Raw genomic sequence first — 17,678 nt, 5'->3', positions numbered from 1 at the left:
GGAGCATTCATAGGCACTGTACTGTAACAGAGGTCGATTTGTCAAATCTACCTGCTAATAAATGTGATTTTCATTTAAAGGTACACCTTTTTGTCTCTTATTACTCCAGATTTTAGTTTAATAAATTAATGTGTGTCCAGAAAGTTGTGTAGAGTTCACGTGGTGAGGGAAAGACATGCGGAACTTTCCTTTTGCTCTGTTTCCGGCCGGTACTCTAAACCGGAACACCCGTCACGTTTGTCATGTCAACAAAAGTCAAGCTAGCGGGAGAAGTCACGACTATTTCCTGTGTTCATTTCAAATTTGACTGATTTTGAACGCCGAAGTGGCATTATTTACTTTGAAAATTCATATTTGAATTAATTAAGCCCACCAGTGCAGCTGTAAATATTTAAATTTAAATAAAAATAAATAAAATATGTAACTCTGCCATGCGGACAAGAATGTTTACAGTTAGCTTGCTAATCAGTTAGCCCGCATACAAATGTTAACGGAGAAAGGTTAACACTGAAATACACCTCCTACATTATTAAATGCTGTCATTGTATTCTAAATTATATTTAATAACATAAACGTCCACTTTTAAAATTAACAATACACGTAAAATACCACCAAAATACCGATAGAAATTTATATTTCTTTTATTTTGAAGGCCCACATTTTCATCTTCCGGCGCTATCATCATACGCCGTGGACACACCGGGCAGAAGCAGCTCTTTTACCTCCCATTAATGTAAAATAAAGTTTATTAGGATCAAATAAAATGGTTGGAAAGATTAAACATGTCCGTCAGAAGATTCACCAGGAGGCTGTGAAGCTCGACAAGCCGAGCAGCATCACTCACAGCCCGGCAAACGAGTCTCTATCCCCGGGGTTGGAGAAACCTCCTGCTGCCTCGTTTTTCTTTTTGAAACCTCCACTGTTGGAAAATAAGAAGAATGACATCCAGGCTGATGTCAAACAGGTACGTTTATATCATTTATAAGAAATATTAAATGTTTCGTAGCGATAATCAAGCAAAGTTTGAACCTGGCGTGGTAAACACGTTCTGCCATTGTCGTCCATTAAAAGTCAGAGCTTTATTTTGAAATCTCAAAAATTCAAAACAAAAACTTAAAATTAAACCTCCATTCAAGGTAGAGGGCTTATCAGAAACTTCAAATGCAGTTGTCGAAAACGTTGAATTTGGCATTTTTATTTTAAAAGAACAATTTAAGCATTATGTTAAAAAGACCTTTGGTTAAAGCGAGTCCCTTGCACTTCAAAACGTTAAATTTAAAAACATGAAACTTTTGTGTTCTGTTAGCTAAGTCTTTATTATAGATTCATAAGTGTCGGGCATTTTCATATTGAAATATTAAGTTACATGTGTAAAAAAAAAAAAAAAAAAAAAAAAAAGCAAAAGTTTTAAATTCAAAACGTTTCCGAATTCAGAAGTTTTGTTTTCAAATCAGAAATAGACATTATTATTAACTCGTCACGTTTTTTGTTTTTTGTTTTGTTTTTTTGTTGTTTGTTGTTTTTGTTTTTGTTTTTGTTTTTTTGCATTTGTAGAAGTTTGATTTTGATATCCAAGTGTTTGGAAGTAATCCTCCATTACATTCTGAACATAAAGAGTCAGAGCTTTATTTTGAAATCCCAAATTTTGAATGAAGCTGAATCTGAAACGAAAATTTTTAACCCTGTTTTCAATGTTAAGAAGTTATAGTTTAAAATTATATTGTCAAGATTCAAAACGTTTTAGAGCTTGACTCAGAATTGAAATTGGAAATATTTTGTTGCAACATTTGTGATTTTTATATATTTTTTTTAAGTAGATGACTTTGTATTTAAATTTAAGTCTTTGCTTTGAATTTTGAGGTATTTAGCCTGTTTTTCAAAATGTTATTAATTATTTAAAAACTGTATTTTAAAGATGTTTTGTGATAAAATATATGAAACGTTTTTTGTTTGTTTGTTTGTTTGTTTGTTTTTTGCTTACAAAGGCAACAGTTTTTACTTTTTACCTCCATGTTTTATTGCTTAATCAAAATTTTCTTAACTGAGTACAAAATGTTGGAATTGTTTTTTTAAATGTTGCCTATATGTCTCTCTAATTTTAACCTGAAATTGAAAAATGTGATTTTTGCCTGATTGCATGATAAAGACTAGTCTTGATAACTGATATCCCACCATGGTGGATAGCCCCTTTAAAAGATGTGAATTAATTCTGCTACAAACCTCAGCAGACTGCTGCAGGAAGCTCGTTCCCCACTGGGATCTTCGCCGGCACGAAAATAACTCGGGAAGCTCTCGTACAGACGCTGAAGTTTGAGGAGCCTCCAGATGTTCCCCCAGCTGCTCAGAAAGGTAAGAATTTGATTTATTTTAATAAATCCATCACTTCATAACAACACCAGCCCCAAATACTATCCAAGGAGGAGTAAAAGACTATTAAATAACAAATAGAAATGCTTAAATGTAAAGGAAACTATCAAGGAAATCTGCAAGTACAACCACTGTGAATGTCTGTAGATAAAATCAGCTTTCAGTTAAAAACAGTTGAACCTTAAAAAATGTAAGGTGTGAAATTGTTTGAAAACTAGAATTGAGACCCAGTTCTTTTCAGTGTTGTTGCATTTCATTCAGGAGCCACTAGATGGCGCCTTAGCTTCACAAACCCCTTACTGTTGCACAGCATCTGCAGACCCCAGGGAAGGTATTTTTGGGGATTTCTGGGCTCTAATTAAAGCAGCTGGAGAGCAGAAACATGAGGAACTGAATATTCAAACACAGAGTAGAGAGAGGGTGGAGTTGACGTCCTCATGTGTAAAGAAGAAGAAGTGGTGATGGGCCTCATTGCTAAGCACGCCATGCTGCTTGAAGCTCCAATAGACAAGCTCAAAGCTATTTTTAGAGCAGGCGAGGTTTAAATTTAGCTCATGCATGAAATCAAGGTTTAGCTGCATCAGAGTTTCCTCTGTTCAGCTGGAAGACACCGAGGATGCTGCTGGATCACTTTGATGACTTATTTATGATGCTCTCTGTCGCAGTAATGAGCTCTCAGTAACAAATATAAAACCATGTGATGAGCTGGAATTATGAAGATCCATTGTTGTGAAGATCCATAGTTTTAGACAGCTAAAACCCTAAAAATCTGCATTAAAAGTATTTTTGTTTATTATGATGGTACTTCTTGGAATATCTTCAAATGCTTGTCAAATCCATAAAAAACTGAAACACCTAAAGGTTATGTAAGTTATTTTCTCCCTATTGAAGTTTGGAGATGAAACAGCTACTTTACTTTGTGAAATGCACAAAGTCTACCACTGGCTTTGTTACTGCAATTGTCCAAAAACAACAAATAGCCTTAAACATCAGCTGATATATGCTAAAAAAAGGCCTATGTTGACCATAAATACCAGCCTATATCAGCTGTACATATCAGCTTATATATTTTAAAATATAAACCAGTATGGACTGCAAATATCAGCCTGTATCATTTGTAACTATCAACAGATATCAGCTGTAAATATTTGCCTTACCAGCTGTTAATATCTGGTATTAACCATTATGGAATGTATACATCAGCCTGTAACAGCTGTAAATATAAACAGATTACAGCTGTAAATATCAGCTTTTATCAGCTGTAAATAAAAGGATAAACCAGCTGTAATTGTTGAACAAAATGTCTGTTGTGAATAAAAGCCTTCATCAGCTTTAAATATCAGCCTTTATCAGCTGTACATATCAGCCAATATCAGCTATAAAACGGCCTATATTGGCTGTAAATATTGGCATCTATCAGCTGAAAATATCAGCTTATATAAGCTGTAATTATCGGCTTATGCTTGTTTTAAAATGGCCTATATCAGCTGTAAGTATCGGCCTTCATCAGCTGTAAATATCAGCTTTCATCAGTTGTAAATATCAGCCTTCATCAGCTGCAAATATCAGCTTTCATCAGTTGTAAATATCAGCTTTCATCAGTTGTAAATATCAGCCTTCATCAGCTGTAAATATCAGCCTTCATCAGCTGTAAATATCAGCCTTCAACAGCTGTAAATATCAGCCTTCATATGCTGTAAATATTGGTCTATATCAGCTGTAAAAATCAGCCTTCATCAGTTGTCAATATTGGTCTATATCGTCTGTACAAATCAGCCTTCATCAGCTGTAAATATCAGCTTTCATCAGTTGTAAATATCAGCTTTCATCAGTTGTAAATATCAGCTTTCATCAGTTGTAAATATCAGCTTTCATCAGTTGTAAATATCAGCCTTCATCAGCTGTAAATATTGGTCTATATCAGCTGTAAATATCAGCTTTCATCAGTTGTAAATATCAGCTTTCATCAGTTGTAAATATCAGCTTTCATCAGTTGTAAATATTGGTTTATATCAGCTGTAAATATTGGTGTACATCAGCTGTAAATATCATCCTCTATCTTTTTTAAATATTGGCATCTCAGCTGTATTTATCAGCCTTTATCATAGCCTCTACTGTAAATACCCATCTTTTTTGTCTGTACAAATCAGCCTACACTTTTTCCAGTCAAGAATCATGTTGAAACCATTCCAGCCTTTTTCACTGCAGCAGGATAAAGAAATATTTGAGACATTTCAAAATGTTTTAGCAACTTCTAACTTAAAATAGATTCAACCTATGTAAGGATAATCTTGGTTTTTCCCTTCAGAATGATGACTGTTTCCTATATTACTTTGATGCTTTAAACATGGTTTGAGGTTTATAAAAAATAAATTAAAAAGTCATTTTAAGCATGGCATTTTGTGGTTTTAGGGCTTTAAACAAAAAAGAAATCCACCACTCTGATCAAAGAACCCGTTAAGATCTCTTCAGCCTCTCACCCCGAGCCCATTTTCATTGTCACATCATCACCGAGCTCCTCATGCACATCATCCTCTGCACGCTCTGCTGCTCAATGCATGCAGCCGCGTTATAATGATGAAGAGGAAACACGACAGCTCTGCTTGGCTAAATTGGCTCATCGGGGAGAAATAACAAAGACAGGTCAGAAATGAAAAAACAAGATAAAATGAGAAGAGGATGATGTCTGAATGACGAGATCTGGGTTTGATGGAGAGGAAGAAACAGTAAAAAAGGAGGAAGAAAATGAGGAGGAGGGGGTCAGGTTAATCCTCAGGGAGCTGACCTCAGAGTAAAGACGAGTCAGGGTCTGTCCTCCAGGGTCTGATAGTGAAACGATACCTCTAATTAGACTGCAGACAGAGCACTTTGTCAAAGGACCGAGCCAAGGGAGGCAGACAGGACTTCACACTGAAGGACGATGAAAACTGACTTTATTTAGACCCATGGGGACATGACGGAGGCTGAACATGATATATAAATATTCTTTAATCATAAACTGATCATACATAGCGTTTAAAGCACAGAATTGAAGTAAATTTGAGCTGATGTTTCAGTGCATTCGACAAGGATTTTCTGGTGGTTATAGTTTATTTTAAGGATGCATAATTTTGGATTTTTGCACAATATCTGATACCAAGATCAATACTGACAAACACATTCTGTTAGTACTTCAGTCCTTAAAATCCACTATAAAGTGTGAGGAAAAAGGATGAACAAAGAATAAGCTCTGTAACTTATTCTTAAATATGGTTGATAAATGCAGCCAATATTTACAGAAGGGTAAAAGCCAGTGTTGACCTCGTAAAGCCAATTAATTGAAATGACTGCATGCCTTTAACCAGGCAATTCCATCTTCAAAAGCTTCAATCTGCAACTTTTGTACAGAACAGAGCATGGTTCAGACCAGCCAGATATTTACAGCTGGTATAAACCGATATTTACAGATGATACAGGCCAATATTTAAAGTTGATTTAGGTGCATATTAACAGCTTTTATAGGCTAATAATTACTGCTGATATAGGCTGCTATTTACAGCTGATATAGACTAATATTTACAGCTGATATAGGCTTGTTTTCAGGTGATATTGACCCATATTTACAGCTGATACAGGCCCATATTTAGAGCTGATATAGCCTCGTATTTTCAGCTGATATAGGCCCATATTTACAGTCGATGTAGGCTTAAATTTACAGCTGATACAGGCACTTATTTACAGCTGATATAGGCCCCTATTTACAGTTTATTTAGGCCAGTGTTTACAGCTTATATAGGCCAATGTTTACAGCTGATACAGGCCTATATTTAAAGTTAATTTAGGCCCTTATTTACAGCTGTTGCAGGCTGTAAATATAGGCAATATAGGCCCATATTTACGGCTGATGCAGGCCAAAATTTACAGTAAGTATTGGACAACATTTTCATACTTACTCATGTCATACTTACTTATGATGTAATTATTTAATGTTGATCATCAGCTTATTAGAGCACATACTATACATCTGATCGATAGATGATCTTAAAGCAGCACAGTAGGAGTTCTCCCCCATTCAGTGATCATGTATTGAACAGTGTTCAGTGCTCATCAGCCCGTGTATGATCTCTGCTCTCTTATACATGCTGGTTTCATATCTTTGTAAGGACACAGACAGTCAGGAGGCTCATGATTGGCCAGTGGCAGCAGCAGCGTGGCCTCTTCACGCCTCCCTGACACTGAAAAGTCATGACATTCATGCCTCATTGAACCCCTCCACAGACACATTTCTCTATCCCACTACTCAGACTAATAGGATGAATTATTCTGGAATCACTGCAAATGCTGGATCTTAAATAAGTCGATATTAACGTCATTTAGACCTCCAGCCAGCAGTCTGCTCAGTGTTCGTTTCTGACGTTATCTAGTTAAAATTGATCTGAACTGATCATTGAGTAGCTGCAGACTTCATTCTTTCTGCAGCCATAATAATGATAACTAGTATAGCACTTTTAAAACAAAGATAGTACTTCTCTCTTATGAGATTTGATGTTTGTAGCAGACATAACGTTTGTTTAATGATGTAAGAAATGGCGTCACAGCGAGCGGCTGGCTGCTGAATGGCTGGAGGAAACCGTTTTCATTGTTCTTTTCATATCCTTTAAAAATTAAACTCACTCTAAAACCAGTTTAAACTTCATGCACGGACAGTCTTGTCGGTTTTTATGCATGTGTTGTATTTTTTTAAAGAAAGTATCTCTATTTCAGAAAATGTTTTGTAACATTGAGGAACAGAATCGAACTGATAACCTGTTTATCAAGAATTTAAAAATTGTGAGCTTTAAGATATCAGGATGCTTGGTGCTTACAAAATTGATTATTACTGTATGTGGGCAGGAGGGTACAGATGTATAAATATCCATATATCTACATATATGCATGGGTAGGTCTCTTAGGAGACCTCTCTTTAGCAGCAGCGGGCAACTGGCAGCCGTTTCTCACTCACAGTGCTAGACAAGTCAATATTAAACACTGATTTCTTTTAGATATGCAGATAAATAGAGAATTTAAACTTATAACCATAATACATTACAACATGAAAACTAGAGCTATTTCTATCCTAAACTTTGAGCACTGGTGGATGTTTTACCTTTTGGAAGAAATAAGCAGAACTTACGCCTGTAATTTTCTCTGGAAGTATTATTATTAAAGCATTAGGAAATTTATTTGACAAAATTGATACAATAAGTAAATATATATACAAGAAATGCACAATATGATCTGCGTGATATTGGTATCAGAATACGATTTGTGTGATATTTACAACCCATATAATGGTTGAAAATCTGAGCTTATATTGGCAGTAAATAATGGCCTATATCAGCTGGAAATATAGACCAATATAGACTGGATATATAGACCTATATCACCTGGAAATATCACCCATGTGAGCTGTAAATTTTGGCATTTATTAGTTGTAAATATCAGTCTATAGAAGCTGTGGATGTAGGTTTGTGCCTGCTGTTAATAAAGTCTTTAACAGTTAGAAATAATGGCTTATATCAGCTGTAATTATCAGCCTATAGTAATTGGAAATATCAGTCTATATCAACTGGAATTACTGTCCAATTTCAGTTGTTGATATTGGCCTATTTCAGCTGTAAATATCAGCCTTTATAAGCTGTAAATATTGGCTTATATCAGCTGTGACTTCATTCACCTGTATCAGCTGTAAATATTGGCCTATATCAGCTGTAAATGTCCACTTATATCAGCTGTAAATATTGCCATATATAAACTCTAAATATTGGCATATATTAGCTGTAAATATGGGCCTATATCAGCTGTAAAAATTGACCTACATTGATTAACAGCACCAATCTCAGCTTACATCAGCTGTTTATTATTGGCCTTATTGGCTTTAATATCAGCCTTTACCAGCTGTAGGCGTCAGCCTATTTTTGCTGTAAATATCAGCCTATAGGGATCAAACCACCTTGGGCATGGTAAAAATCTCCCATTGCAGTGCCCTTAATCTTGAACTGATTAAACCCAAATAGGAGCATTCTTTTTTTTTTACTATTTTGTCTTACTTCAAAAAGTATTATAGAGATATGAATTAGTTAAAGCAGGCACAATCAACTAAAAAAACACAAGACTGTGGGGCTCAAGGGGTTAAATACTTTAAAAAATGTTTTTGCGTCTTTCCCACCCTCTTATCTTTTCAATCTAAGGTGCCAGGAAGGTGAGCAGGAAGTCTGAGAGGATATACTGTATGGGGGTGGGCAGGTGGGGTGGGGGGATGTACCCTCCATCCAGCTGTAACCACAGATCTCAATTTCAGCCACCAGCAGGAAGACGATGCCCCGACGGGAGCTGAGTGGTGGTGAAGACCCCCCGTCCCATTGACAATCACAGCTGAACCCCTCCCTCAGTAACTGGGATCATGTTCCTCATCCTCTGCCCACACGAATGTTGAGCAGCAGATTTCTATCTCCGTCTGTAGAGCAGCAGGAACAAGGCTGTTTGTGATGACAGATAGAGATGGGGAAGAGCCTGTCGGGACAAGACATGATGAAAAAACTTCTAACAGCAATGGGATTCTTGATCTTTTTATTTCAAAGCAATATGCAGAAAGATGTTTTGATTTCAAGCCCAGGAAATGTAGATCCTGAAGACTATTATGTTCCTATAAGAGTTAAAGTTACTGACTTTTCCAAAGTTTAAAAACATGATGAAATAGAGTACACAATGCTCTAATATTTTAACGTAGCTGACATAAACCACCAGCCAAACAATACCCCAAGTTCCATTTTGGTCAAGTCCAAATCATACAGTGCCACAAGCATATTTTAGGCTTATGGAGCTCAAATTATGAGGTGAAGTACAGTCCACACCACAAGGTACATTTTTGAATACTCCTGTGTATTTTCAGGGTTTTATTTTGGCACAGTCTGTTTAATAACCCAAGATATATTTGGGGCTTATCCAGCACTAATGACAAGGTATCTTTAGTGCTACTCCAAGTCCATTCCCCAAGGTGTCTTTAGGCGTCCAGTCATTACCTAAAGGTGTCTTTAGGACTTGTCCAGTCCATAAACAAGTATCTTTAGGCCTTGTCCAGTCCATCCCCCAAGGGGTTTCTTTAGGACTTGTCCAGTCCATACCAAGAGGTATCTTTAGGGTTTGTCCAGTCCATCCCCCAAAGGGTTTCTTTAGGTTTTGTCCAGTCCATATCAAGAGGTTTCTTCAGGCCTTGTCCATCCATACCAAGAGGTATCTTTAGGGTTTGTCCAGTCCGTACCCAAAGGTGTCTTTAGGACTTGTCTTGTCCATAACCAGAGATATTCTTCTGTGTACGACCTGGTTGAGCTCTAAAGATATCACTAGGTATGGACTGGAAAAGCCTGATACCTCAGTCAGTACCTGGACAAGCCCTAAAAATTTATCTGGGTATGGCCAAGACAGGTCCTAAAGACACCTTTGGGTACGGACTGGACAAGCCCTAAAGATACCTTTTGGTATGGACTGGAAAATCCCTAAAGATACCTCAGTTAGGGCCCTAAGAAACCCTAAGAATATTTAAGGCAAGTCCAGATCATTCCTTAGGTCTTGTCCAGTCTACATCCTCAGTGTCTTCAGGGCTTGTCCAGAGGTATCTTTTGGGCTAGTCCAGGTCCATACCCTGAGAAATGTTTAAGGCTTTTCCAGGCCCATACCCTAAAGTATCTTTTGAGTTTGTCCAGTCCATATATTCAGAGGTATTTCTAGGGCTTGTCCAGTCATATCCTAGTTTCTTTTAGGTTTGTCCAGCGCATACCCCAAGGTACAGTATCTTTAGGGCTTTTAAGTCCACTCCCCAAAGTATTTCTAGGGCTTATCTCGTCCATATTTAGAGGTATTACTAAGACTTATCTAGTCCACACTGAGAGATAGCTTTAGGGCGTGTCCCGTCCATACCCAAAAGTATGTTTAAGGTTTGTCCAGTCCATACCCCAAGGTGTCTTTAAGGGTTTTCCTATCCATACCCTGAAGTGTCTTGATGGATACTCCAGTCCATACCCCAAGGTGTCTTTAAGGGTTTTCCTATCCATACCCCAAGGTGTCTTTGGGGCTTGTCCAGTTACTACCTCAGGGTTTCTTTAGAGCATGTACATTGCCATACCAAGTGGTGTCTTTAGGGATTGTCCAGGTCATACCCTAAGATATCTTTAGTTCTACTCCAGGTCTATTCCCCCAGGTATCTTTAGGGCTTGTCCAGTCCATACTGAGGTATTCTTTGGGTTTGTCAAGCGCATACCCATTGCTTTCTACCGAGGAAGGCTGTATGTTTTGGGCTATTCAATGGTTTTATAATTAGAATGAAATCTTGTAAACCTCGATATTTACATCATCAAAGTCCCTCCCTTGTATTAGATCAGCTGCGAACAACTGGCGGTGGATTTCAAATACTTAAAAATTAGAAGGATGTAAGAAAACAGGACAATGTCTGCTATAAATGCACAAAAATGGTAACATTTCTTTCTCTCTTTTTTTAATTAGAGATTATTTTTATATTTTAGACTTGATTAAAAAATTGAAATCCATTTATTTACAATTTTGTTTCATTTTATTAGTTTCATTTTTATTTGAATTCTATTTATTTTTATTTTATCAAGTCTTTTTTTTCCTTTGTTTACTTTTATTTTGTTCTTTTGGTTGATTTTTTTTTTTAGTACATTTAATTGGCTGAAACGTAAAAAAAACAGGACAAAATCTGCCTTCAAAGCTTGAAGAACAATAACATTTTTTTTTAACTACTGCTACACGGTTAGTTCTGTTATTAAGGTTTTAAAATGTTATTAAAACAATTTTAAACTCTTTGAATTCCTTTTATTTTTTCAATTATATGTGAATGTTTTTATTTTACTGACATTTATTTAAAATTTATTTTTTATTTATTTTTCCGAATTATTATTTTTTTTTTTTGTACTTTAACAAAAGATAGAAATTTATTTAATTACCTCTTAATAATTTATTTGTATTTTTATCATTTATATTTGAATGTTTTTATTTTATTTTGTCCATTTAAATACTATTTTGTTATTTTTTATATAATTTTTTTAGTTTTTTGATTAAACATAGAAATTCATTTGATTACTTCTTAATTTCTTTTCATTTTTATGTAATTTTTATTTGAATTTAGCCTATTTTATTTTTCCTCTATTATTTTGTTTTATTTCTTTTTTTTATTTAGTTCTTTCACTTCTTTTTTTCATTTTAGTACATCCGACTGACTGCAAGTGTTTCTGTTAAACCTTTTTTATATGCATCACCAAATGTGCGTGGAAAAAGTGAGATAAGTACCTAAATTATTATGTTCACTGCTTTGAAAAAGCAGCTTGAAATGTATTTAAATCTGTGTTTGTCTCATTAAATTAACATTTTCATTTGCACTAGTGTTTAAAAACATAAATGTTGGTATAATGAATAATCATGAAAGCGACATATTTTTCCATTCAGTTATTTTTATTAGCTGTCCTGATTTTGAAGAGTAATTTTAATACATGCAAGTGAGACAACATTAAATGGTCTGGAGCAGAAGTAAAAGAGGTGGCTGATAAATTTTGTAGTAAATGTAAACGTGGTGAGTTGACATAGAAAATATTCCCCTGTTTCTGTCACTCCCAGCTGTCCTGGTTTCCTACACTTTCCAAACAAATAGCCATCAGGCAGCAGCTCATCGATATTTTATCATCCAGACAGACGGATCAGAATTTCTGTCTGCGGGTTTGGGGCTGAAAATATTTCATTTATTTTATTGTATTTCTGTCCCTCCACGTCTCTTTTCCCTGTGAGGAAGTCCTGACCGCAGGGAGCTTCAAGCTGCACCTGCTGATAAAATGACATAAATAAAGTTTCTACTGGGGGAGGATTTCCACACAAAGAGGGAGAGGAGAGATAGGACCAATAATATTACTTTAAAATGAACCGGGGGTTTACTGTCTTTATCTAAGGTTTATTTTCCAAAATATTCCCACTATAAATCTGTTATTATTTTCACTCTTAACAGGGGGTAATAACTGGCTGGTTTTGCAGGATTTTTATATTCTTCCATTTATTTAAAAAGCATCACTGTCCTATTTTGTGTTTGTTTTCAGGCCCAGAGGAGAAGAAGCTGAAGACAAAGAAAGAGAAGATGAAGGAGAGGAGAGAGAGATGGCTCCACAGTGAGTTCAACTCAATTAATGGAGCTTATTTAAACCACGTTAGGCGGTAGTTAATATTCTTAAAGATACAGGGGTCTGCTTGAACCTTTTGAATGGCCTTTTGTGAAGCCTTAAAAATCAAAGCTTCCTTATTAATTCAAATTTCGAATAATAAATATGTTTAACGACTCAAACAGTTGTACCAAAGAACGCGCCTGACTTTCTGTCCATGTCTGGGTGTCTGTCTGTAATTATAACTCGTCTCCTCCAATAGCGATCAGACCTGAAACTGAGCCCTTCTGCTGAGTCGATCATTTGGAGAAACAGGACACGGATCCTGTTCTGAGGATAATTAGGAGCTAATGGTGAAACCAGAGACTGGCTCCATGGCCGAACGCTTTCAGGAATTAGAGGAAAATTAGAACCAATTATATGATTTCATCAGAATAGGACAGAAATAGGGAGATACAGTGGATTTACAGGAACATATGGGCGTTTGAGTGCTATATGATCCTGCAAAACTTTAGAAGTAAAACACAAAAGATCTTATATAAAAAGAGGGATAAAATTTAGAGGAAAATTTGTTAAATGGGACTAAAGTTGTGATAAATTAGTTAGTGTGTTTTCAATTGATCTATTTTTACTATTAATTGTTCAATTGATGTATAAAATATCAGTAGAATGCTGAAAATTCTCCTTGAAATTTAACAGCCTTTAAGTGATGTATTTAATTTGCTTTTTGTCAAACCACCAGCTCATTTTAGGGTATTTTACCCTAACTGTAACCCTCATTATTTTGTGGCAATTGTCTGGTAATTAAGTGGTATTTTACCCTAACCCTAACCCTAACCCTTGTCCCTAGTCCTAAAAATTACTTTACAATTTTTCAGGAAGGACTCGCTTTAATTAAGTAGGCCAAAAGAAAAAAATCACCTAAGAATTACCAAGCAACTTGTATAGAAATTTATAAACTTATTTCTCAGAACTTACTAGGTTAAAAACCACCTAATTACCAGATAATTGCCACAGTATTACAAGGGGTTGGTTTAGCGTACATACCAACAATTCACCAGAAAACTGTCTCAGTAAAACAAGGGTAAGGGTTAAGATAAGGGTGAAATACCAACCAAATTACCAGATAATCGCCACAAAATTATAGGGGTTAGGGTTATAGTGTTAGGGTAAAATACCACCTAATTACCAGATATTTGCCACAACATTACTAGGGCTAGGGTAAGGGGGTTATGTTTAGGGGTTAGGGGTTAGGGTTTGGGTCAGGAAAGACACAACAACCCTCCCTGCCTGTGCCGTTCCCCAGACAGTTTGGAGTAGAGCGCCAGGAGAAAGGCGTGGGCCTCCCACATCACTCAGGAAACCCCAGCCCAGCATTACCCAGACATTTCCACTGGTTACCACTCAGGAGTGGACAGTTACCGGAAGTAATTGTGGGACCAATTTTCATGATTAGGGAGCTGACAGTAATAAAAGCAGGGTAGATGGTAAGTGGTCCACTGTTTCAGGGTAAAATACCACCTAATTACCAGAGAATTGCCACAATGAATTCTAGAGAATTCTAGACAATTACCATTTGATACTCTAAAATTACTAGGTAGTTAAAGGCTGACAGAATTAACTGATTTTTTACTTTCTTTCAATCAACAATTCCTTCAACCAAATTTAGACCCTAACGTCTTGCTAAAATGACCTTAAAATGAAGTCAAGAGTCCAGATATTGTGATTCTCGCCCTGTCTGACGTCCTCTTCCTCCTCTCAGAGATCAGCTCTATCAAACAGGCGAAGGAGCGTCAGGCAGCTGAGGCCCGGCGTCAGGCCACGCCCGTGGTGGGCGATATGAGGCCGCTCGCTGACGCCCTGCCGGAGCTCTCTCAGCTCATCGCTCCCATCGCCGCTGATGCTGCCACCACCGCCCCCGCTGCTCGCCGCAAGAGCAGGAAGAACAAAGTGTGAGTGTTTGAGATGTCAAATCGAGCGTTTCTTCTGTCACTCAAAGGAGTGGATTTAAACTTTTGATATGAATAGTTTCTACCTTGTTTTGGTTGTAGTTTTTTTCTGTTGTAGTCATCATGCTAAGATGTCTGCATTTCGTCCCTTCAGTCCGGTGAAGAGGCCCGAGCCGACGGACTTCAGTCAGATGAAACAGTCACAGAAACGCAAACTACTGTGAGTATTCTCTCTAAAGCGAAAGATGAGTTATGAAACTCAAGCAACAATGAAAGTAGCAAAGCAAAATAAAAAATTTAGGAATCTCATAGGAAACGGCGACAAACAAGTCTAGAGGGGCCGAGTCTTACATCACTCACTTACAGGCCATTTCCACCAAGAGGTCTGGTTTTGGTTCAGTCCAGTTTGTCAGAGCAAACCCTGATCTTTCTTGTGTGCTCAGTAACAAGAACTGGTCTTTTAGCTCCCAAATGAATTTTCACTTGGTACCAGTTTGACAAAAAGGACAAAAGGAAACTAACTCTCAAATGACTCAACCATGAATAACACCTCATTCCTCCGTCTCTTACCCAACAAGGTTTACTGTCTAAATAGTATGTCAGCGTTTCCATTTAAGGCCTGGCAGTCAGATGTCTGGGTTTGGCGGATGCCAGAAGAATACTATCTGCCTGGCTGCACTGTGCCAACTGTTAAGTTTGGAGGAGGAGGGGTAATGTGATGGGGCTGTTTTTCAGGGTTAGAGTTAGGCCCCTTATCTCCAGTGAATGGCAACTTTAATGCTTCTTATACCAATGGAGCTTTTCCATGAAATTAAGCAGCTTTGCTCTACTTGCTTTGACTCGGCTCGAGAAGGAGGAGAAGCGCTGTTTGGTTCAGCTGCCCACTCACATCTTGCCCGTCCATGATGTTGCCCGAAGGTATTTCAAAGTTTGGTGCAGGTGTCTGCGAGGGGTACCTGAGTTATGACGGATCTCTGTGATGTCACTGTGGAACACTTGGAGGCAGGATGGACCCACTTGGAGCTCCAGAGCAGGACCATTCTGGAAACGTAAATAAGCACCGTTTGGTTTGGACTGTCAGTGAATAAGCCCCACGAGAAATTTTGGACAGTGCTATGCTTCCAACTTTGTGGCAACGGTCTGGGGAAGGCCCTTTTCCATTCCAACATGACTGTGTCACATTGCACAAAGAAGGACCGTAAAGACATGGTTTGATGTGTTGGGTGTGGAGGAACTTGACTGAGCCCTGACCTCAACCTCATGGAGCATCTTAAGGATGAACCAGAACGGAGATTTTGAGCCAGACCTTCTTGTCCCACCTCATAAATACTCTATAGAAAAAATGGGCCCAAATTCCTACGGAAACACTTAAAAATCTGGTGGAAAGCCTTCCAAGAAGAGTGCAAAGGGGGGCCAACTCCATAATGAAGTACATATATTTGAATAGAATGCTGCATAGAATATAGTCTATGCAGGACTAAGTTTTATACATCATCATCATCATCGATATCACATGAAGTGTCTGGTTTTTCTTTTTTTTTTTATGTTTTGACAAAAGAACTCCTCAGAAAGCTTCCCAAAGACTGCAAAAAGGCAGTAAAGTTAGCAGTTTTACTGTTATGGGTGCCAAAATACATAGGAGCAAAACCAACAACTCTTCTAGTTGTGACTGTTGGCTTTTCTTTTGTTTGTTGCTGCATGCATACTGCAAAATTACACCATTTGACATTTGCATTTTCTTGTCAGAGAGGAGGAGATGAGCCGTTTTGGAGACGCGGTGAAGACTCTTTCAGCCAAAATGAACCCTCTGGTGGACATCGGGGAGCAGCTGAGGAAGAGGATGAGGCAGGAGGATGAGCAAGGTCCGAGCTAACATCAGTGGATATAACGCTGAGAGAGACTGAAAGATTTCCTCAATGGAAAGAAAAGTCTGTATTTTTACATATTTTTGGAGCTAAATGATGAAGAAAGGTGGTGAACGTCTCAGGAGGTGGACCGATCCTGCAGCATGTGAACAGGCTGAAATGTCTGAACCAATATCGTTGATGGATTAGAAGTTGTTCTATAAAAATTAAGAAAAGATCAATAACTTTTTATCACTCAAAAGATCACGATACAGCTGTTACAGCCAGTCTCCTTGCTGCAGGATGAAGAAATCTATAAGAGCCTTTCAAAACATTTTGTTTGCATTAGTCATTTGAGCCCTAAAATGTGCAAAAATAGAGCAAAGTTTTAAAAAGAAGCACCAGAGTCCCTCTCAAAGAGATGAATCTACACCTGATTTCATCACAGAAACCTTCTGAATGACACAAGGACTCAGAGTGCAGCTTTTGCAAATGTTGGCTGTGATCCTTTATCATACTACCCACCTCCTAAGTACGACAGCACATTAATAATCTTGTTTCATGTGTCGTTTCTGTAAATGCAGGCCCCGATATCCACTTTCATATTTCCCTCCTAAATAAACCACAGCACATTAATAATCCTATTTCATGTGTATTTTCTGTGTATTCAGCCTTAAATCCAATCCTTCAATAATCTAACAAAGCTGCATTGTTTCCCTCCACACCTACGCGAGCGCTCCCACTCATCTATTTTCAGTATCTTCTCATCACGCTGCATTCAGAAGATCAGCTCCAAACACGCCATGACTCATCAGAGGTAGCCATGGCAACGCATCTGATCCGTGTAAATGAAACGTCTTGTCGGGGCAACGCGACGACAGAATGAAAATATTGTCAAACTGTCAGCAGAGACACGTCAACATGTTGAACGTCTACTCTGGATCTCAGCTGGAAGTTAAAATGGCCCTACTCTGATTTATTCTAACGTGTTTGTGGTCCCAGTCCTCTTCTAGTTTGAAGGATGGAATTTTTTATAAACTTTAAAGGCAGAGGACGGAATGTTGGTGAAGCTGGGGATGTTGGGGGCAACAACAGTTTTTAGAGAAACGGGAGACTTTTAGAGTTGACTTTACATCTCTACTCACTGGTTGGTACTCCATACTAGAGCACGGTTGCACTGATGTCTCCAGAGTCCACATAAAATACCCAGGACTATCTTTACAAACAGTTTAACGCACGGTGTGTGAGTACAGTTCGCTTGGGTTCAAATGAACTGGACTTCGGGGCGTTCTACTTATTTGAGGGAAACCGCCCTCGCTGTTGTCTTTGTACCGCTGGATGAC

At 37.7% G+C, this 17,678-nt stretch overlaps 1 protein-coding gene across 2 annotated transcripts; it reads left to right on the top strand.

Annotated features, from left to right (window-relative positions):
* Positions 1–675: 675 nt before the first annotated feature.
* fam207a (family with sequence similarity 207 member A) lies at positions 676–16,971 on the top strand. 2 transcript variants are annotated; one of them, XM_041781541.1, is made up of 6 exons: positions 676–964; positions 2,229–2,349; positions 12,483–12,551; positions 14,305–14,494; positions 14,646–14,711; positions 16,238–16,971. In XM_041781541.1, exons 1-6 carry the CDS (start codon positions 764–766, stop codon positions 16,362–16,364), a joined length of 774 nt encoding a protein of 257 aa, XP_041637475.1. In that variant the 5' UTR covers positions 676–763; the 3' UTR covers positions 16,365–16,971. The 2 variants fall into 2 exon arrangements, with proteins under 2 accessions (XP_041637475.1, XP_041637474.1); XM_041781540.1 differs by having other exon boundaries at positions 2,226–2,349.
* The last annotated feature ends 707 nt before the right edge of the window (positions 16,972–17,678 follow it).

Source organism: Cheilinus undulatus, linkage group 24 (assembly GCF_018320785.1).
Source record: "Cheilinus undulatus linkage group 24, ASM1832078v1, whole genome shotgun sequence".
NCBI lineage: Eukaryota > Metazoa > Chordata > Actinopteri > Labriformes > Labridae > Cheilinus > Cheilinus undulatus.
This window is presented reverse-complemented; position numbering and strand designations above follow the sequence as displayed.

Bases quoted from the DNA above. Each gene is read 5' to 3' on its own strand.
- fam207a (XM_041781540.1), top strand. From the start codon at position 764: ATGGTTGGAAAGATTAAACATGTCCGTCAGAAGATTCACCAGGAGGCT. The intron at 965-2,225 runs GTACGTTTATAT...TACAAACCTCAG, and splicing joins TCCAGGCTGATGTCAAACAG to CAGACTGCTGCAGGAAGCTC. The intron at 14,712-16,237 runs GTGAGTATTCTC...TTTTCTTGTCAG, and splicing joins TCACAGAAACGCAAACTACT to AGAGGAGGAGATGAGCCGTT.